This window comes from Euprymna scolopes, chromosome 5, assembly GCF_053919585.1.
Source record: "Euprymna scolopes isolate OS-2025 chromosome 5, ASM5391958v1, whole genome shotgun sequence".
Lineage (NCBI taxonomy): Eukaryota > Metazoa > Mollusca > Cephalopoda > Sepiida > Sepiolidae > Euprymna > Euprymna scolopes.
The window spans coordinates 77,909,833-77,925,940 of record NC_136486.1 but is presented as its reverse complement, the minus strand read 5'-3'; the positions used below and the strand labels follow the sequence as shown (position 1 = coordinate 77,925,940).

Sequence of the window (16,108 nt, the reverse complement as noted above, 5' to 3'; positions counted from 1 at the left end):
ATTGTGTCCCTACAACACCAAATGGTAGAGTTTATCATTTGTCCAAAGGTGATAAATTATCTGTGCAAAGAATTGTATACAAAACAAATTAATCTATGTACACAACAAAATTTGGTGCACAGCATAGGTTAAAATTTGTATATTATCATTTTCTTCTAAATATAAAAAATTTGTATATTGTTATCACTTTCTTCTAAATATAAAAAATTTTAGATTAATGAAAATAACTTTTTGAAAACTTGTAAAAAATATAAAAAAATAATTTTTAAAGTGATGTAATTGAAAACATTTCTTTATGAATAAAAAAAATATAAATGTTTAGTGCCAATTACAAATATTCTAGGTTTTAAAAATTCACATGCATTTAAAACAAAAAAAAAAAATGAAAATTTTTTGTTTCGTGAAAATTATGAAATTATTTTTTTTTTTAAATTGGTTTAATGCCATCTATAAAAACTCTATAAAGTGCTGATCCTAATGCATGAGTCAATGTTTATCACTTGTTGAAGACAATCTATCCGTACCATACAAAATGCAATATCTGCAAAATATATTTAAATTATTTTCTTTTTAAATTAACAAAGATTATCTTATTGAATAGTTTAAGAAATTACTTAACACAATATGAACGAGAAGTTTGGGAGCATTAGGATGATTGTCTTTATCAATCTTTCACTGAATTACTAAACGTACATAAGAAAAAAAACTAAAATTGGCAGGGCCATATCACCTAAAGTAGGCTAGACACCCTCGCAAATTTTTTTTGAGAACTTAAGCAGTCATAGATGCTATAAACAAAATATTATGAAAATTGAAGAGGACATATTTTCTCTAGACTGACCATAAGCTACATAGGTAAAAAATGATGATTTGGGGACATGCTTTTGGGAGAGCAAAATTTTATTTTCTACCAGGTATGGGGTTAAAATAATTAAATATTTGCATTATACAGTCCCTAAATGCCCTTTCTACCAAATTTCAGAAATATTGAATAAGTGGAAGTATTTTTTATTTTATTTTATTTTTTTTTTATTTTATAAAACACTGAAATTCCGTACGGTTTCACGGCATAAATTTGGAAGCAAAATATGCAAATTTTACACCCCTCCCCCTAAAATCCAAACAGTAAGGTTTAGGAACAAATAATTTGGTAAATTTTCCTAACTCATGAAGGAGAATATTTGTGCCAAATTCGGTGTCAGTGAGTGTAGATTTGAACTTTTTGCTGGTGTTTTGACATGGAATGACCCATCTGACAATGTCATATTCTAACCTATCCCTTTTAGTGATAAAAGGGTTAGAGATTATTTATACAACTTAAATGTGTACCTGTCAAAAAAGAAAACACTTTTATTATCAAATAACAAAAGGAATATTTTATTCAGGAAAATGAATTCTGTTTTAACACTTCTAGTCCAGTCAAATTGTGGCTGAACTTCAAACAAATTGCTAACAAATGTTTTTAACTTGCATTGTGGACATGAATAACCTCTCTTTCAGATTAGTACTTTGACTTACAATTCTGTTAACAAGGAAAACTGTATCCATGCGGCTAAAAAATTAAGATGTTGACGAGTCAGAACCAATTTCATATTTAAAGAATCCATCCAAATCTTCAAATTGTCGTCTGCCAGTGTTTATAATTTAAAACTGTCACATGACTCAAATCAATATATAAGTGAGGTACCAACCTACTATACAACTAAGTAGATGTAGGGAAAAGGAGTAGTGGCAATAGCAAAGAGATAACAAACACAGATGAACGATTAAAGATGCTAGATATGCATTTTATTTACTACAGAAAACTGTAAATCGTAAGGCAATGGAGATCTTATAACTGGATCATTTCCAAGTGAGGACGAATGCCTCATGGATTGGAGTTTGGGCATTTCTTCAGATTGGTCTGGATTGTGTAAATAGGATGTGATGCTGGAACAGGTAGCCGGATGCCAATAGAGTACTAGATATCAGTGGGCACTGGAGTGAGCAGCTGGACATCGACAGACACTGAAGGTGGTGCCGCAGGAACTGAAGTGGCAGACTGAGGGTTTCGGAAAGTAGGCAGCAATAGAGAATAAAGTGTATATCCCATGTAGATAGTTTGTGATTTGTCCTGAAAAGGACTGTTTGGGTATTGCTGTTGGTTCTTTCAGCTGTTGGGCTTGATGATTTGACAAAAACGCATCTAAATCAGGATTTGGGAGTTTCCTGGAATGCCTTGCTGAGCTGTGAATTGCTGAAGAAGTCGCTGGCTTTATGAAAAGGTGAGTAGGTTACTGGAATCGGCTCATTAAACATACAAATGATTTCTGTGTTAATCTTGGTTCAAAATTAAAGTTGGTTGTTTTTGTTAGATGTACGAAAAGTTTTTCTGTTATTGAGATAAGCAATAAAAATTGTCACTATTTATATCAAGCATGATAGCATGTCCTCTATATGTCTGTCTACCAGAAGACATTGGTGATTGTTTATAAACAAATATGTGCATACTGTGACACTAATTTTGATGACATGTATGTAATATATTCACCTGAAATGCATTGGTTTAAAAGATTATCAGTATACACAAGCACCAGTAGCAAAAACTTTGTGAAAAATCCATTTGTTTATTTTACCTAGATTTAATGAACATGTGTGCTAGTGCGTGAAAAGTGGCTACTGGGATATTTATTTAGGAATATGCTTTAAAGTATCAGTAATGGAAACACAATTTTCATTTCCGAATACTAAATTAAACAAAAATTAGTTTATCTTAAGCTTCTTTTGAATGGTACAAAACTTATAAAGTAATGCGGTATATTCACTTATTGTAATCAGCAGAAAGTAAAGGAGGTGACTGAAGTAGACGGTGAAAGCCAATTTCATTCCTTGAGGTGAAAGTCACTACCTGTGTCACTGTCAGGACAGCATTACATGCATGATATGACAGGACAAGCCAATCACCTTCATCTCCAACTACCATGATCCTGTAAAGACGGGAACTGTCAACAGGAAGAAGGATGGTATTTTCACTGAAGTGAGCATCCCGCAGCTTGCCTTGTACATGGGTGGTTGTGACAAGTACAACCAGATGACCCGCCTTCACCGTTCACAGCGCCACTACCACTAGCCCTGACACCTTTTCATCAAATGTGGGCTTGCTACAACTCCTATGTGCTTTCTACACATAGCATTACAAGTTGATTTTTTATTTTTAGATAATTATTTTATCAACTTAATTCGGTAATTTTGCCACCATATTTATTTTTCAAGCTATTTTCATGAAACTTGGCACTTATGTAAAATTGTGTGCTCTTTCTGATTATGCAGTCGAATTTGATGTATCTCTTTACCCTAAACCATAAATTATAAATTCAGATGTACAAATTTCAATTATTTTTAAACTGGCGTATGATATCATACAGTGGGTATCTATTGTTGAACAAAACTAAGTATTAGACTGGTATTTAAATATAGCTTTATTGAGAATAGGCATTTTCCTGCCTCCTCACCAAAGAAGAGCTTAATCTGGGGTGTAGCCATTGAATGCCTAAAGAGCATTCATGGCGGTATTTACTACTCCCCTCACAGAAAAAAAAAAATTGAGTAGATATGAATTAATCTCAGAAATAAATCAAAGAAAACTTTTCACATAGAGTTTGGATTTCTGTTAAAGATGGAAGTTCCCATAGTCAACCAGAACTTATGCATTTTGAGACCAGTTCAATTTTCAATTTTGTAAATCGGCTCTATCTGGCCCAAAATATACTTTCTGAGATGCAACCATCAATTGTACTCTACATGAATCCTTGATGTAGCTTTCACAGTATCAGGAATCCTGATAAGCAACAACTATATATTCACTAGTTGATTGTAATTTTTTACCTTGTTTCCACCTTAACATTTAAAATGATTACTTTTTTAGGGTATGCTCAAAACAAATATCGAATTTAAATTTTCTGCAAATAAGTAGTTTTCCAGATATTAAAGAATGTCATTTCTTATGTTATCGCTGGTGGCCATCTTGGTGTGCCCGAGCATGCAAACGTAACCCTGACAGACTATGCGCAAACACGCATACCAGTAATATAAGAAATGACATTGCTTAATATCCGGAAAGCTACTTATTTGCAGAAAATTTAAATGCGATATTCGTTTTCAGCATACCCGAAAACCTGAAGACCTTAAGAGATAGTCATTATTGTGAAAAATCTTAAAGTGAAAGCAAGGTAAAAATTTACAAGATGCATCACAATGAAATTCTTTATCGAACCGCCTAATTATTATTATTATTTAGTTATCTCGGTTAAAAAAAAGGTTTGTTTTACAGATTCGAAAAAATAGTCTTGACACAGAGTTAAAAATAAATTCAAGTTTCACAATATATTTTATTTAATTGTTAGGTGAAAGTACAGAATAGTTAACAAAACACCCTTCCTTCCCCATGTTAAGAATGGGCTTCTAAACAATAACATTATTTCAGCATGGTAGCATAAGTGCACAAGTACTTTTTTTTTTTTTCTTTTTACCACTAAAAAAACCAACGCATGTACTTAATACATTTTGTTGTTTTTTAACGCTTTTAGTACATTACATGTGTACTGCAAGCGTTAAAAACAAAATAGTATTGTTTGGAAATAAAATTTGGAGAACTTGATAATTTTTTTAAAATTGACAAACTCTGAACAAAAAAACTTTTCTGCTTTCATTTTGAAAGCAGAAAAAGCAGTTTTCCATTTTTAAGAGAATACAAACTTGTTAATACGCTGACAGTGATGGTTAGCAAAAAGCAAGCTGTTTCTCTTTAAGTGGATTTGAATTTCTATAAAAGATAACATTTTAAAGAAATTTCCGCACAGTTAATAAATATCAAATATTTACGTATTATACATGAAAATAATCTGAAACTATTATATGAAAATGGATATGTGCTGATTTATCTTATCAATTTTGAAATATTCTTTGTCAACTTTGCTCGGTTGTAACTTTGTTTCCTGTGGTTGTAAAAATAAAAATCAAAGGCCAGTAGAGATGGACTTCTTTGTTTATATAGCCTGTAAAATTTCAGCTATATCCAATCAAATTTAGCCCCGCGCATATGTATCCAAACGTAATATTTAAATGTAAACATTGAAAAAAACTGTTTCCCTTTTTGTTGTCATTTTTTACCGATCTTTTTTTTTTCATTTTTAACTTGGAACATAAAACATTGAATGCATAAAAGAAAAATAAATTAACATCATTGGAAAACTTATTTTATTCTCTTTTCATCAATGTAATTCTTTTAAAAATTTACCCACAAATAAAAAAGATACAACTTGAAGTACATTAGGTATGTAATATTGCCGATGTCGACGAAAATACAGCATACGCTTGTAATGCTTCTAAACAAAGAGCTCCCAGAAAACCTCTGTACTTTACAAGATACATTCAAACACTATGTCTGCAACTGGTAGGAAATTAGCGTTCTAGAGACGTTTGCAGAGGACAAGAACCCTGTGCTTAATGCCTGAAACCAGGCAACCACTTCCCTGAAATTCCCCCTGTCACCTCATTTGCCCACATTTGTGCCGTGTGCATGGAAAAATACCGGAGATACAACAAACAGCACCCTGGAGTACCTTACAAAAACAACCTTCAAAAGAAGGTGAAGACAACATTCTAGTGCACCCACTGCAGAAATTCCCTGTGCATCAAGGAGAGCTCCATCTGTTGGGCAGAATAGCACACAAAGCCTGAATACTGGCGGTAGATGAAAGGCAAAAAATTACTAACGCGTTTAAATTTTTGCACAGTTTTACCCAGGAGGGCAGTCACAGGGGTAAAATTAGGTTCAGTAGCTCAGCTTAGGTCTGGTAAGGTTAAAACAATGACTTTCTATATTGGTTGTTTTTCTTACATTTCAGCCGATGTAACCTCCGACCGTCTTCAGGTGCATTCACTTTTTGCTTCCCTAACAAACCAATCACCACTAACATCAACCAAGATGAGAACAATAATCCACACAATCCCAATAATATAAAAAATAATTATTAATGCTCATCTCAAAGATATACAAACCATACCAACAAAATGAAACGGACCCGGATTTATTAAAAAGAAATAGACTTGGGGCTATTTGCATTTTGGATTTCTAGCAGCTATCTTTATTGGAAGCAAAAAAGAAAAAAACAAACATTTTTCACCATTCATCAGTAACATCCAGTGTGAATGTACCTTAAGATGGTTGGAGGTTACATTAGTTGAAATATTGTGAAAAAAAAATAACCAAGAAGTTAATCTAATAGTCTAAACAATCCAAATAATGCAAAAAAACAATTATCGATCTTTTTTTAAAAAAATATACAAACATCAATGACTTTCTAGTCGTACATTATTTTAAATTCTATAAACTTTTCCAAGAAAATGAATTTAAATTGTCATCAAATCCACAAAAGAATGTCTAGGGTCCAGAAAAATACATGGATTTAGGAATCTTAAGTACTACTACTACACTACTGCATTTATATTTACTCTCTATCGCCCCCACAACAGCGGAGTTACTATCTTTCAAAGCATATCTGAGAAAATTGACCAAGTCCTATCTGCTTATCCTTTAGCTAACATTCACGTATGTGGAGACTTCAATGTTCACAACATTGCATGGTTGACCCACTCAAACAAGACGGATGATGAGGGGAGGTTCTGTCATGATTTCTCCATTGCCTATGACCTCACTCAGATTGTTCAGGAACCCACCTGTGTGCCCGACAATGACGGCCAGTATGCGAGCCTACTAGACCTTTTTCTCACAACTTGCCCTGAACTATGTTCAGTTTCTGTTCTGTCGCCTCTTGGATCTTCCGACCACTCTGTTGTATCAATTAAGATAAAAATGAAATGCAATATGTCCCCAGACGTACCTCTCCATCGTACAGTATATCGATACACTAAGGCTGACTGGGATAGCTTCCGTACATTTATATCTGATCTACCTCTGCATTCCATGTTTAAAAAGGATGTGTCCTCTATAGTATTAGACCTGACGGAATGGTTAATTGTAGGTATTGACTGTTTCATACCCTCGAAAAAGTTTACGCAAAAACCTAACAGCCAGCAATGGTTCTCTCCAGAATGTGCTGCTGCCATTGCGCACAGAAATCACTTTTTCCACTGCTTCCAATGTAATAGATGTATAGAAACTAAAGCTGCTTTCAGGACTGCCAGCAACCATTGTAAGAAAGTAATAAAGAACGTAAGAGAGTTGTATGCTCAATCTGTTAAGTCCAAAGTAGCTGAGCAGCGGCTTGGTTCCCACCAGTTTTGGCAAATAGCAAACAGAATCCTAAACAGAAGCGTGTGCTCCATCCCAACTATTATCAATGGACCTGAGGTAATCTCGTCAGCATCAGACAAAGCCAAACTCTTTGTCAAGAACTTTGCAGCTAATTCTAACCTTTGCGACCAAGGCCGCCAACCCCCAATATTTCCTCCTGTATCAGAAAACACACTGTGATATACGTATATTTGTACATGATGTTGCCAAACCAATCAAAAACCTTGATTCCAGTAAAGCAACTGGCCCTGACGGTATTCCAATTATAGTACTCAAAAAATTTCAACCTGAACTAGCGCCCATACTTACAAAACTGTTTAAACGTTGTCTTAAGGAAAATTTCATCAGTATGCCCTGTATTTAAGAATTCAGGTGATCGCTCATCCCCCTCTCAGTACAGGCCAATAAGTCTCCTGTGCGTCATGAGTAAGTTGTTGGAATCTGTGTTAAATACAGAAGTAATCAACCATCTCAACAAAAATAACCTTCTTAGTGACACTCAATATGGTTTCCGTTCTGCTAAATCTACAGCAGATGTGCTTACAGTTATATCTCATAGGATTAGCAAATCTCTCGACGGAGGCCACCTTTCTAGGGCAATTGCTCTTGACATATCTAAGGCCTTTGATAGGGTATGGCATAAAGGTTTACTTCATAAGATCTCTAGCTATGGTATAGCTGGAAATGTCTTCTCAATTATTAAATCATTTCTTTCTGATAGGTTCTTAAGAGTAGTAGTTGATGGGCAAAAATCAGAAGCTCACAGTATTAATGCCGGTGTCCCTCAGGGGTCCATCCTGGGCCCAACTCTTTTCCTGATCTACATTAATGATCTTCCAAATTACATCCTTACATCATTTGTAGACATTTATGCTGACGACACTACCATTTATGGTAGCACATCTAAGACAGTAAACGACCAAGTTCTCTCCAATTCTCTCTCCTCTGGTCTTGAGCACGAAAGGAGTGGCTGGTTACTTTTAATGCATCTAAAACCAAGCTTCTCTCTTTACATCATCAACATTCTGATCCACATCTGGCATCAATTGAAATGAATGGCTCTCGTCTTGGAGAGGCCTCAAGTTTTGACAAGCTTCTGGGCTTGACCATTACTCCTGATCTTAAATGGAACACGTACATCAAATCTGTTGCCAAGGCCGCTGGAAAAATGGTGGGATCTTTCTATCGATCCGGTAAATATCTCACTGCTGATGCTATTCTCTATCTATATAAGAGCCGGGTACGTCCAAAGATGGAATACTGTTGCCACATCTGAGCAGGAGCTGCTAGAAAGGACTTGTCCTGCCTTGATAGAGTTCAAAATAGACTTCGTAGCCTCGTAGATGTCCTTTTCTCTTCCTTGCAACCTCTCACAGAAGAGATGTTGCGAGTTTGTCTCTGATGTATCGTTTTCATGGAAGGTGTTCAACTGAGCTTCAATCTATGGTCCCGCCTCGCCAAACTTTCACAAGAAACACTCGTCTAGCTGTACACACTATCAATAATTCCCCCAACTCTTTATCTGTGCCTAAACCTAAACATAGATTCCATGAACAAAGCTTCTTTCTTAGAACTGCACGCCTGTGGAATTGTCTTCCGTTTTCCTGCTTTCCGGCTGACTACAATATGGTTGTGTTCAAGTCTAATGTAAATAAGTTCTTGATGAGCCGTTCTATATAAGTTATCAAATTTACCAAATTTTCATTACTAATGATTACTATATTGTCCAATGTCTACTGTACACTCTTTAACCCTTATCCTTGAGTGGCCTCTTGGCCTTGATAAGTGGTGATGCCTATGTAAAAAAAAAAAAAAAAAAAAAAAAAAAAAGGGATGATCTCTGGAATGAACGCATTAACTGTTTTTTGTATGCCTACACTGAGCATACTCTATGCATTCTATATTAGACATCTTCCTAATCTTAATCCAGCTTATGATTAGTTGAACTCTCACTACCCTTGCATTCTGGAATACGAAATTATATTAAACGAACACGAAAATACCTTACAGATCGGAACCACACCATTTCCACATCATGTCACTACCAAAATATTTCTTATCTCACTTTGAAACACTTCCAATGTGAGTTTGCTATTGCAGCAAAAGAACAGCCTCTCCCATATTCATTAGGTTTAGATAGTAAAAAAAAAAAAAATTTAAAAACACACTTCAATTTCGTCACTATGGACAAATATAGGGGATTCAGGATTGGAGGGGGGGATAGTTTGAACATAGAAAAAGGTTTATGTGCTTTTTTTATGTTTTACATTTTCTATTTCAAAATGAAATGAAAAACCTTCATTTGCTTTTAGGGTGTTTTCTTTTTGTGTTTTTGGGTTTTATTTTTTGGGGATTACAGTGATAAGTTAAATTATTGTAGTAATTAATAAAACAATCAAATATAAACATATGGAATAAGTTTCATTTTATTCCATTAGGATACGATTACAGGTTTTAGTTCTTCAGTAAAATTTCAGCGTCTTAATAAAACTTCGAAACCAACTATTTTCAAGCAGAGGCCGGTAATTAACTAGTCAATATCAACACAGCTTCGACTAAATGGAGTTTTTTTTTTTTTTTTTTTTTTTTTCCCCTCTCTCTCCACATGGCATGCCTACAGCGTCACATATTTTTTCTTTTTCCCCTTGGTGCTATTATTTTATTTCTTTATTTTTTACGGCTGGGGGTTTATCAATACTCTCTCCACCTGTTTTTGACATTATGATAACAGTTGTAACCATGAGCAATGCCGGTTAGAGGATACTGCTAGTTGGAAATAATTGGGATGTTAAGTAACCATATTTACATAATTTTCAGACCATGCATAAAATTTGGTGTGTTGTATTAATCGGAGAATGTTGTGAAGTCATAATCTATTTGTGACTGCCAGAAAAATATCGTGTTATATTTTTTGCTATGTGATCTATCCCCGGTTATGCTGGCATGTTGAAAATTGTGATTTTGTAAGAAGAGTTCAAGGGTTAAGTTGCTGTTGTATGTCCAACTTGGTAGCTGGAGGTGATGTTAGCACCTGGAATAGGTCAATCGGGTAAATGTGAAAGAGAATGTGAAGAGTGCGAGCATGAAAGAGAAGATAGCTTTTCTCTCGCATGTAAGTCAATTAGTTTTCAGAGTTTGAATGGAACTGTTGAGATTTCGCTAAGATGTGTAGAAGAAAGGAATAAAGACAAGTTGGCCAACAAAAGAAAAATGTGGAACTGCCAAGACCCAGAAAGGGCCATTCCATGTCACGTGTGTTACAGTTCAGACAGGTTTTCAGTGATAAAATTTATTTAAAATCTCCCTTATAATATTTTACTCTTTCCTTTTTGGCTTATGTATTCTTAAACTATTACTCTTTTATGTGGTACATAAAAAATCCCCATACTTATGACCATTTTTTTTTTTTTTTTTTTTTTTAAGAATAGTCTTGTTTCTAGCGCCACGTGCATTATATTCAGACGGGAAGGATATTTGAAAAATTTGTAAACAATGTATAAACTCTGCGAATTGTGCCTTTTATTTTTTTTATAAAAACAGGTTTTTCTACATTTGTAGAGAATATTCTAATTATTACAATAGTTGCTCAATAAATTTTTATTCATTGACACCCTGAAAATTAAGGAATTTGTTGTCACGTGTGTTACCCGTGCAAAATTTCACTCATTTCCAAAGCTCCGTGAAGTCGGAAAGTAGTAAAATTTTGTCCTGAGAGACTTGGTCATTTGTTTTGGATAGTGCCATCTCTAGAAAATTCATTAAAAATATTTCACCTGTGCAGGTTAGTGTAAAACTTTTTTTTTTTTTTTTTCACACATATATATATATACAAGCGTATGCTGTATTTTCGTGGACATCAGCAATATTACATACCTAATGTGTTTCAACAAGTCATATCTTTTTTATTTGTTGGTCAATTTTTAAAATAATTACATTGATGAAAAGAGAATAGAATAAGCATTCCAATGATGTTAATTTTTCTTCTATGCGTTCAATATTTTTATGCTCAAAGTTAAAAATGAAAAAAAGCGGTAAAAAATGACGACAGCAAAAAGGGAAACAGTTTTTTTCAATGTTTACATTTCATACATTACGTTTGGATACACATGCACGTGGTTAAATTTGATTGGATATGGCTGAAATTTTGGAGGCTATATAAACAAAGAAGTCCATCTCTACTGGTGTTTGATTTTGATTTTTACGACTACAGGAAGCAAAGTTATGACCGAGCAAAGTTGACAAAGAATATTTCAAAATTGATAAGATAAATCGGTATATATCATCCATTTTCATATAGATAATAGTTTCAGAATTATTTTCATGTATAATATGTAAATATTTGATAATTATTGTGCGGAAATTTCTTTTAAAATATTATCTTTTATAGAAATTCAAATCGCTTAAAGGGAAACGATGACAGCTATGCGCTAGGTGTATCAGAATTTTTGTAGGAATTTTTGACACCCCTATCACGAAACTGCGAATAAAATATAAAAAAACTCGTAATTTCTCTTTTAAAAGTGGGTTGTTTATTTTCTTTATGTATTATACTTCCAAAATAAACTATTAAAGTTGTTTTAAAAGTAATAGAAATTTTTTTTTTTTTTTTTTTTTTTTAAAACAGTAATGAATTTTACGAACTCAATATTTTTCAATTTTTAAACTTTAAAAATCTATCAATTTTTCTATTGATTCTATTTTTACAATATTTTCAGGGCCAATGTGAAATTTTATGCTCTTTCCAATAAACCGAATATAATATTTTAGACAAACTTTTTTTTTTTTTTTTCTTATTCACGCCTCCCCCCCCATTTTCAAGTGTCTATTAAAAAGTAAATAATTAATTTACTCACCAAAGTTTTATATCACAAATTGAAGAGAAAGGTCAATAAATAATATATTCAAATTTAAAACAAAAAAAGTAGTGTTTTTTAGAAATTTACCTGTAAAGTCCGAAGTTTAAAACCTTTTTTTTTGTTTCTTTTTTAACCACGTTTGTTTTTCTTTTTTTTTTCTTTTTTTTTTTAATGAAACCTTGGTCCTTGCTCCTTTTTAATTGAAAAAGAAAAATTAGGGCTTGAATTACATTTTTCGAGTAGTTATAAGCTTAGAAAGACAGGGGGTCGAATAATTCACGCCTCCCATTTTGAAATGTCTATTAAAAAGTAAATAATTAATTTACTCACCAAAGTGTTATCACAAATTGAAGAGAAAAGGTCAATAAATAATATATTCAATTTTAAAACAAAAAAAAGTAGTGTTTTTTAGAAATTTACCTGTAAAGTCCGGAGTTTAAAACCTTTTTAAAAAAACCCACTTTTTTTTTATATTTTTTATTTATTTTTTTTTATGAAACCTTGGTCCTTGCTCCTTTTAATTGAAAAAAAAAAAATTAGGGCTTGAATTACATTTTTCGAGGAGTTATAAGCTTGGAAAGACGGGGTGGAATTATTCACTATTTTTCACGAAATTTCTGACACACCTAGCTATGCGCTAACCATTGCTATCAGTGTATTAATGAGTTTGTATTTTCTTAAAACTAGAAAACTGTTTTTTCTGCTTTAAAACGAAAGCAGAAAACCAGTTTCATTTTTTTATTCTAAGTTTGTCAATTTAAAAAATAAAATTTTTCAAATTTGATTTCCAAACATACTATTTTTTTTTTTTTTTTTATGCTTTTAGTACATACTAAAAGCGTCAAAAAACAACAAAATGTACTAAGTACATGTGTTATTGTACTTATAACTTCTTACCTGTACTTAAGGTAGAATTGTGTTTAGTTATGAAAATAAAAAAAAACATAAGTAAAACGTACTTGTGCACTTATGCTACCATGCTGAAATAACATTATTTAGAAACCCATTCTTAACATGAGGAAGGAAGGGTGTTTTATTAACTATTCTGTACTTTCACCTAAAAATTAAATAAAATATATTGTGAAACTTGAATTTATTTTTAACTCGGTGTCAAGACAATATTTTCGAATCTGTAAGACAAACCGTTTTTTTTTTTTTTTTTTTTTTTTTTTTTTTAAACTGAAGATAGCTAAATAATAATATTAATTAGGCTGTTCGATAAAGAATTTCATTGTGATGCATCTTGTAAATTTTTATCTTGTTTCCACCTTAACATTTTTCTTGATGACTATCTTTTATGGTTTTCGGGTATGCTGAAAACGAATATCGCATTTAAATTTTCTGCAAATAAGTAGCTTTCTGCATATTAAGTAATGTCATTTCTTATATTACTGGTCGTCATCTTGGTATATGTGTTTTTGCGCATAGTTTCTCAGGGTTACGTTTGCACGCTCGCGTGCACCAAGATGGCCACCAGCGATAACATAAGAAATGAGATTGTTTAATATCCGGAAAACTACTTATTTGCAGAAAATTTAAATTCGATATTTGTTTTGAGCATAACCTAAAAAAGTAATCATTTTAAATGTTAAGGTGGAAACAAGGTAAAAAATTACCGTTTTATTTGTTTACATAATTGAATTTCCAGTAAAACAACAAAATAGAAATGACAAAAATTACCATCAATTGGTGAATATATAGTTGTTGCTGATCAGGATTCCTGGTACTGTGAAAGCTACATCAAGGATTCATGTAGAGTACAATTTATGGTTGCATCTCAAAGTATATTTTGGGCCAGATAGACGATTTACAAAATTGAAAATTGAACTGGTCCCGAAATGCATAAGTTCTGGTCGACTATGGGAATTTCCATCTTTTACAGAAATCCAAATTCTATGTGAAAAGTTTTCTTTGATTTATTTCTGAGATTAATTCATATCTACTCAATTTTTTTTTCTGTGAGGAGAGTAGTAAATACCGGCCATGAATGCTCTTTAGGCATTCAATGGCTACACCCCAGATTATGCTCTTCTTTGGTGAGGAGGCAGGAAAATGCCTGCTCTCGAAGCGTTGACGACGCGCAGTTGGAAAATAGTAAAGTGTTAAAAAAAACAAACAGGTGCGCGTTTTTGATTGACGTGACGGCGATAGGTATTCAGCAGTTACGATTTTGTGCGGGACAGTTTTTGAATAAATCGGTTTGTTTTTAAAAACCCGCTCCCTGTTTATTAGGAGGAGCGAAATGAAAGCTACAGTCTGATATGACGAAGTCGACATTGAACAAACGTTACTTAGCTCTCTTGAGACAACTGGCTTTCGAGTTTCGCTTTTTTTTTTTTTTTTTCTTTTTTTTTATACCGAAAACCGAATGTAACGCGTGCCGATGCAGGAAATGTCGAATAATTAACGTTTGAAAGTCAATAAAATTAAATAGACAGGCGAGCTCCGTGGATAACTCTGAGATATTACAATTTATAGATGATATAAACAGTTTTAAGAAGTTGTGAACCGAGCAAGCGCTTCTTTGAAAGAAGCCTTTTGTGGAAATCGAGGAAAAGCGTACATACATACACACATACATTTTCACTTTTATATATATATAGACTAGCGAGGGGTACCCGGCGTTGCCCGGGTGTTTTTCGGGGTATGTGAAAAAACCCCGAAAATGTGAAAAAAAAACCGAAGCCTTCACGACGCTCAGTTGGAAAATAGTAAAGTGTTTTTAAAAAAAAAAAATAAAAAAAAATAGGTGCGCGTTTTTGATTGACGTGACGGCGATAGGTATTCGGCAGTTATTTTGTGCGGGACAGTTTTGAATGAGGTGAATAACTCGGTTTGTTTGTTTTTAAAAATCCGCTCCCTGTTTATTAGGAGGAGCGAAATGAAAGCTACTGTCTGATATGACGAAGTCGACATTGAACAAACGTTACTTAGCTCTCTTGAGACAACTGGCTTTCGGTCTGTTTAGTCGAGTTTCGCTTTTTTTTATACCAAAAACCGAATGTAACGCATCCGATGCGGGAAATGTCGAGTAATCAATGTTTGAAAGTCAATAAAATTAAATAGACAGGCGAGCTCCGTGGGTAACTCTGAGATATTACAATTTATAGATGATATAAAAAGTTTTAAGAAGTTGTGAACCGAGCAACCGCTTCTCTGAAAGAAGCCTTTTGTGGACATCGAAGAAAAACGTACATACATACATTTTCGCTTTTATATATATAGATGGCTTATGGTAAAGAGATACATCAAATTTGACTGCATAATCAAAAAGAGCACACAATTTTACATAAGAGTGCCTAGTTTCATGAGAATAGCTTGAAAAATAAATAAATGGTGGCGAAATTACCAAATTTCATGAAATGTTGAGGTCTGTAATTTAGCACACTTTTTCTAAAGAAAAATGTTCACAGAAAAGCCTAAATCTTCGCACTTAAAATTCTCATAATTTTGAACTACTGATGGTATTTGCATAATTCAAATGGTCTTAAGCATCTTTTACGTAGCTCTTTTCATGCAAGTTGATAAAATAATTATCTAAAAAGAAAAAAAATCAACTTGCAATGCTATATATATATCTCTCAGGTAGTTTTTTTTTTTTTACTGTCTGAACCCAGTGTTTAGTGTAAAAAAAATTGAACATGTCTAGCTTTGTTTTCCATACGGTTGATAAAGAAAATTATTTTCTCAACTTTTCAATATTTTCATTTTAATTGTCTAAGCTAAAAGAAAAAAAAAGGTAAGACACCATGACTGGACCGGCACAAACACATGTTTTGTATAAAGACGCTTTAATGACGCCGCGGGCTTTTTTTATTTACTCATTATTTCATTTTATTGGTGAAAGTGCACTGGGGGACCACCTGAACCATTAAGTCGTTTTTTTAATATCCAACTGTTTACAGCTCCAGTCGGGTCTGCTGCTTTAAAAAAAAAAATTTAAGTGTCGCGGACTAGA

At 33.2% G+C, this 16,108-nt stretch overlaps 1 protein-coding gene across 4 annotated transcripts in view; it reads left to right on the top strand.

Annotated features, from left to right (window-relative positions):
* The window catches only part of LOC145276869 (activating signal cointegrator 1-like), a 158,541-nt gene that overhangs the window by 16,189 nt on the left and 126,244 nt on the right, over positions 1-16,108 (top strand). Inside the window, exon 2 of one of the 4 annotated variants that reach the window (XM_080128274.1) lies at positions 2,154-2,264. The exons of the other annotated variants lie outside the window; for them this stretch is intronic. Coding sequence (XP_079984400.1) covers positions 2,257-2,264 — 8 coding nt within the window. The 5' untranslated portion in view covers positions 2,154-2,256. The remainder of the gene's footprint in view (positions 1-2,153; positions 2,265-16,108) is intronic. 4 annotated transcript variants of the gene reach the window in all.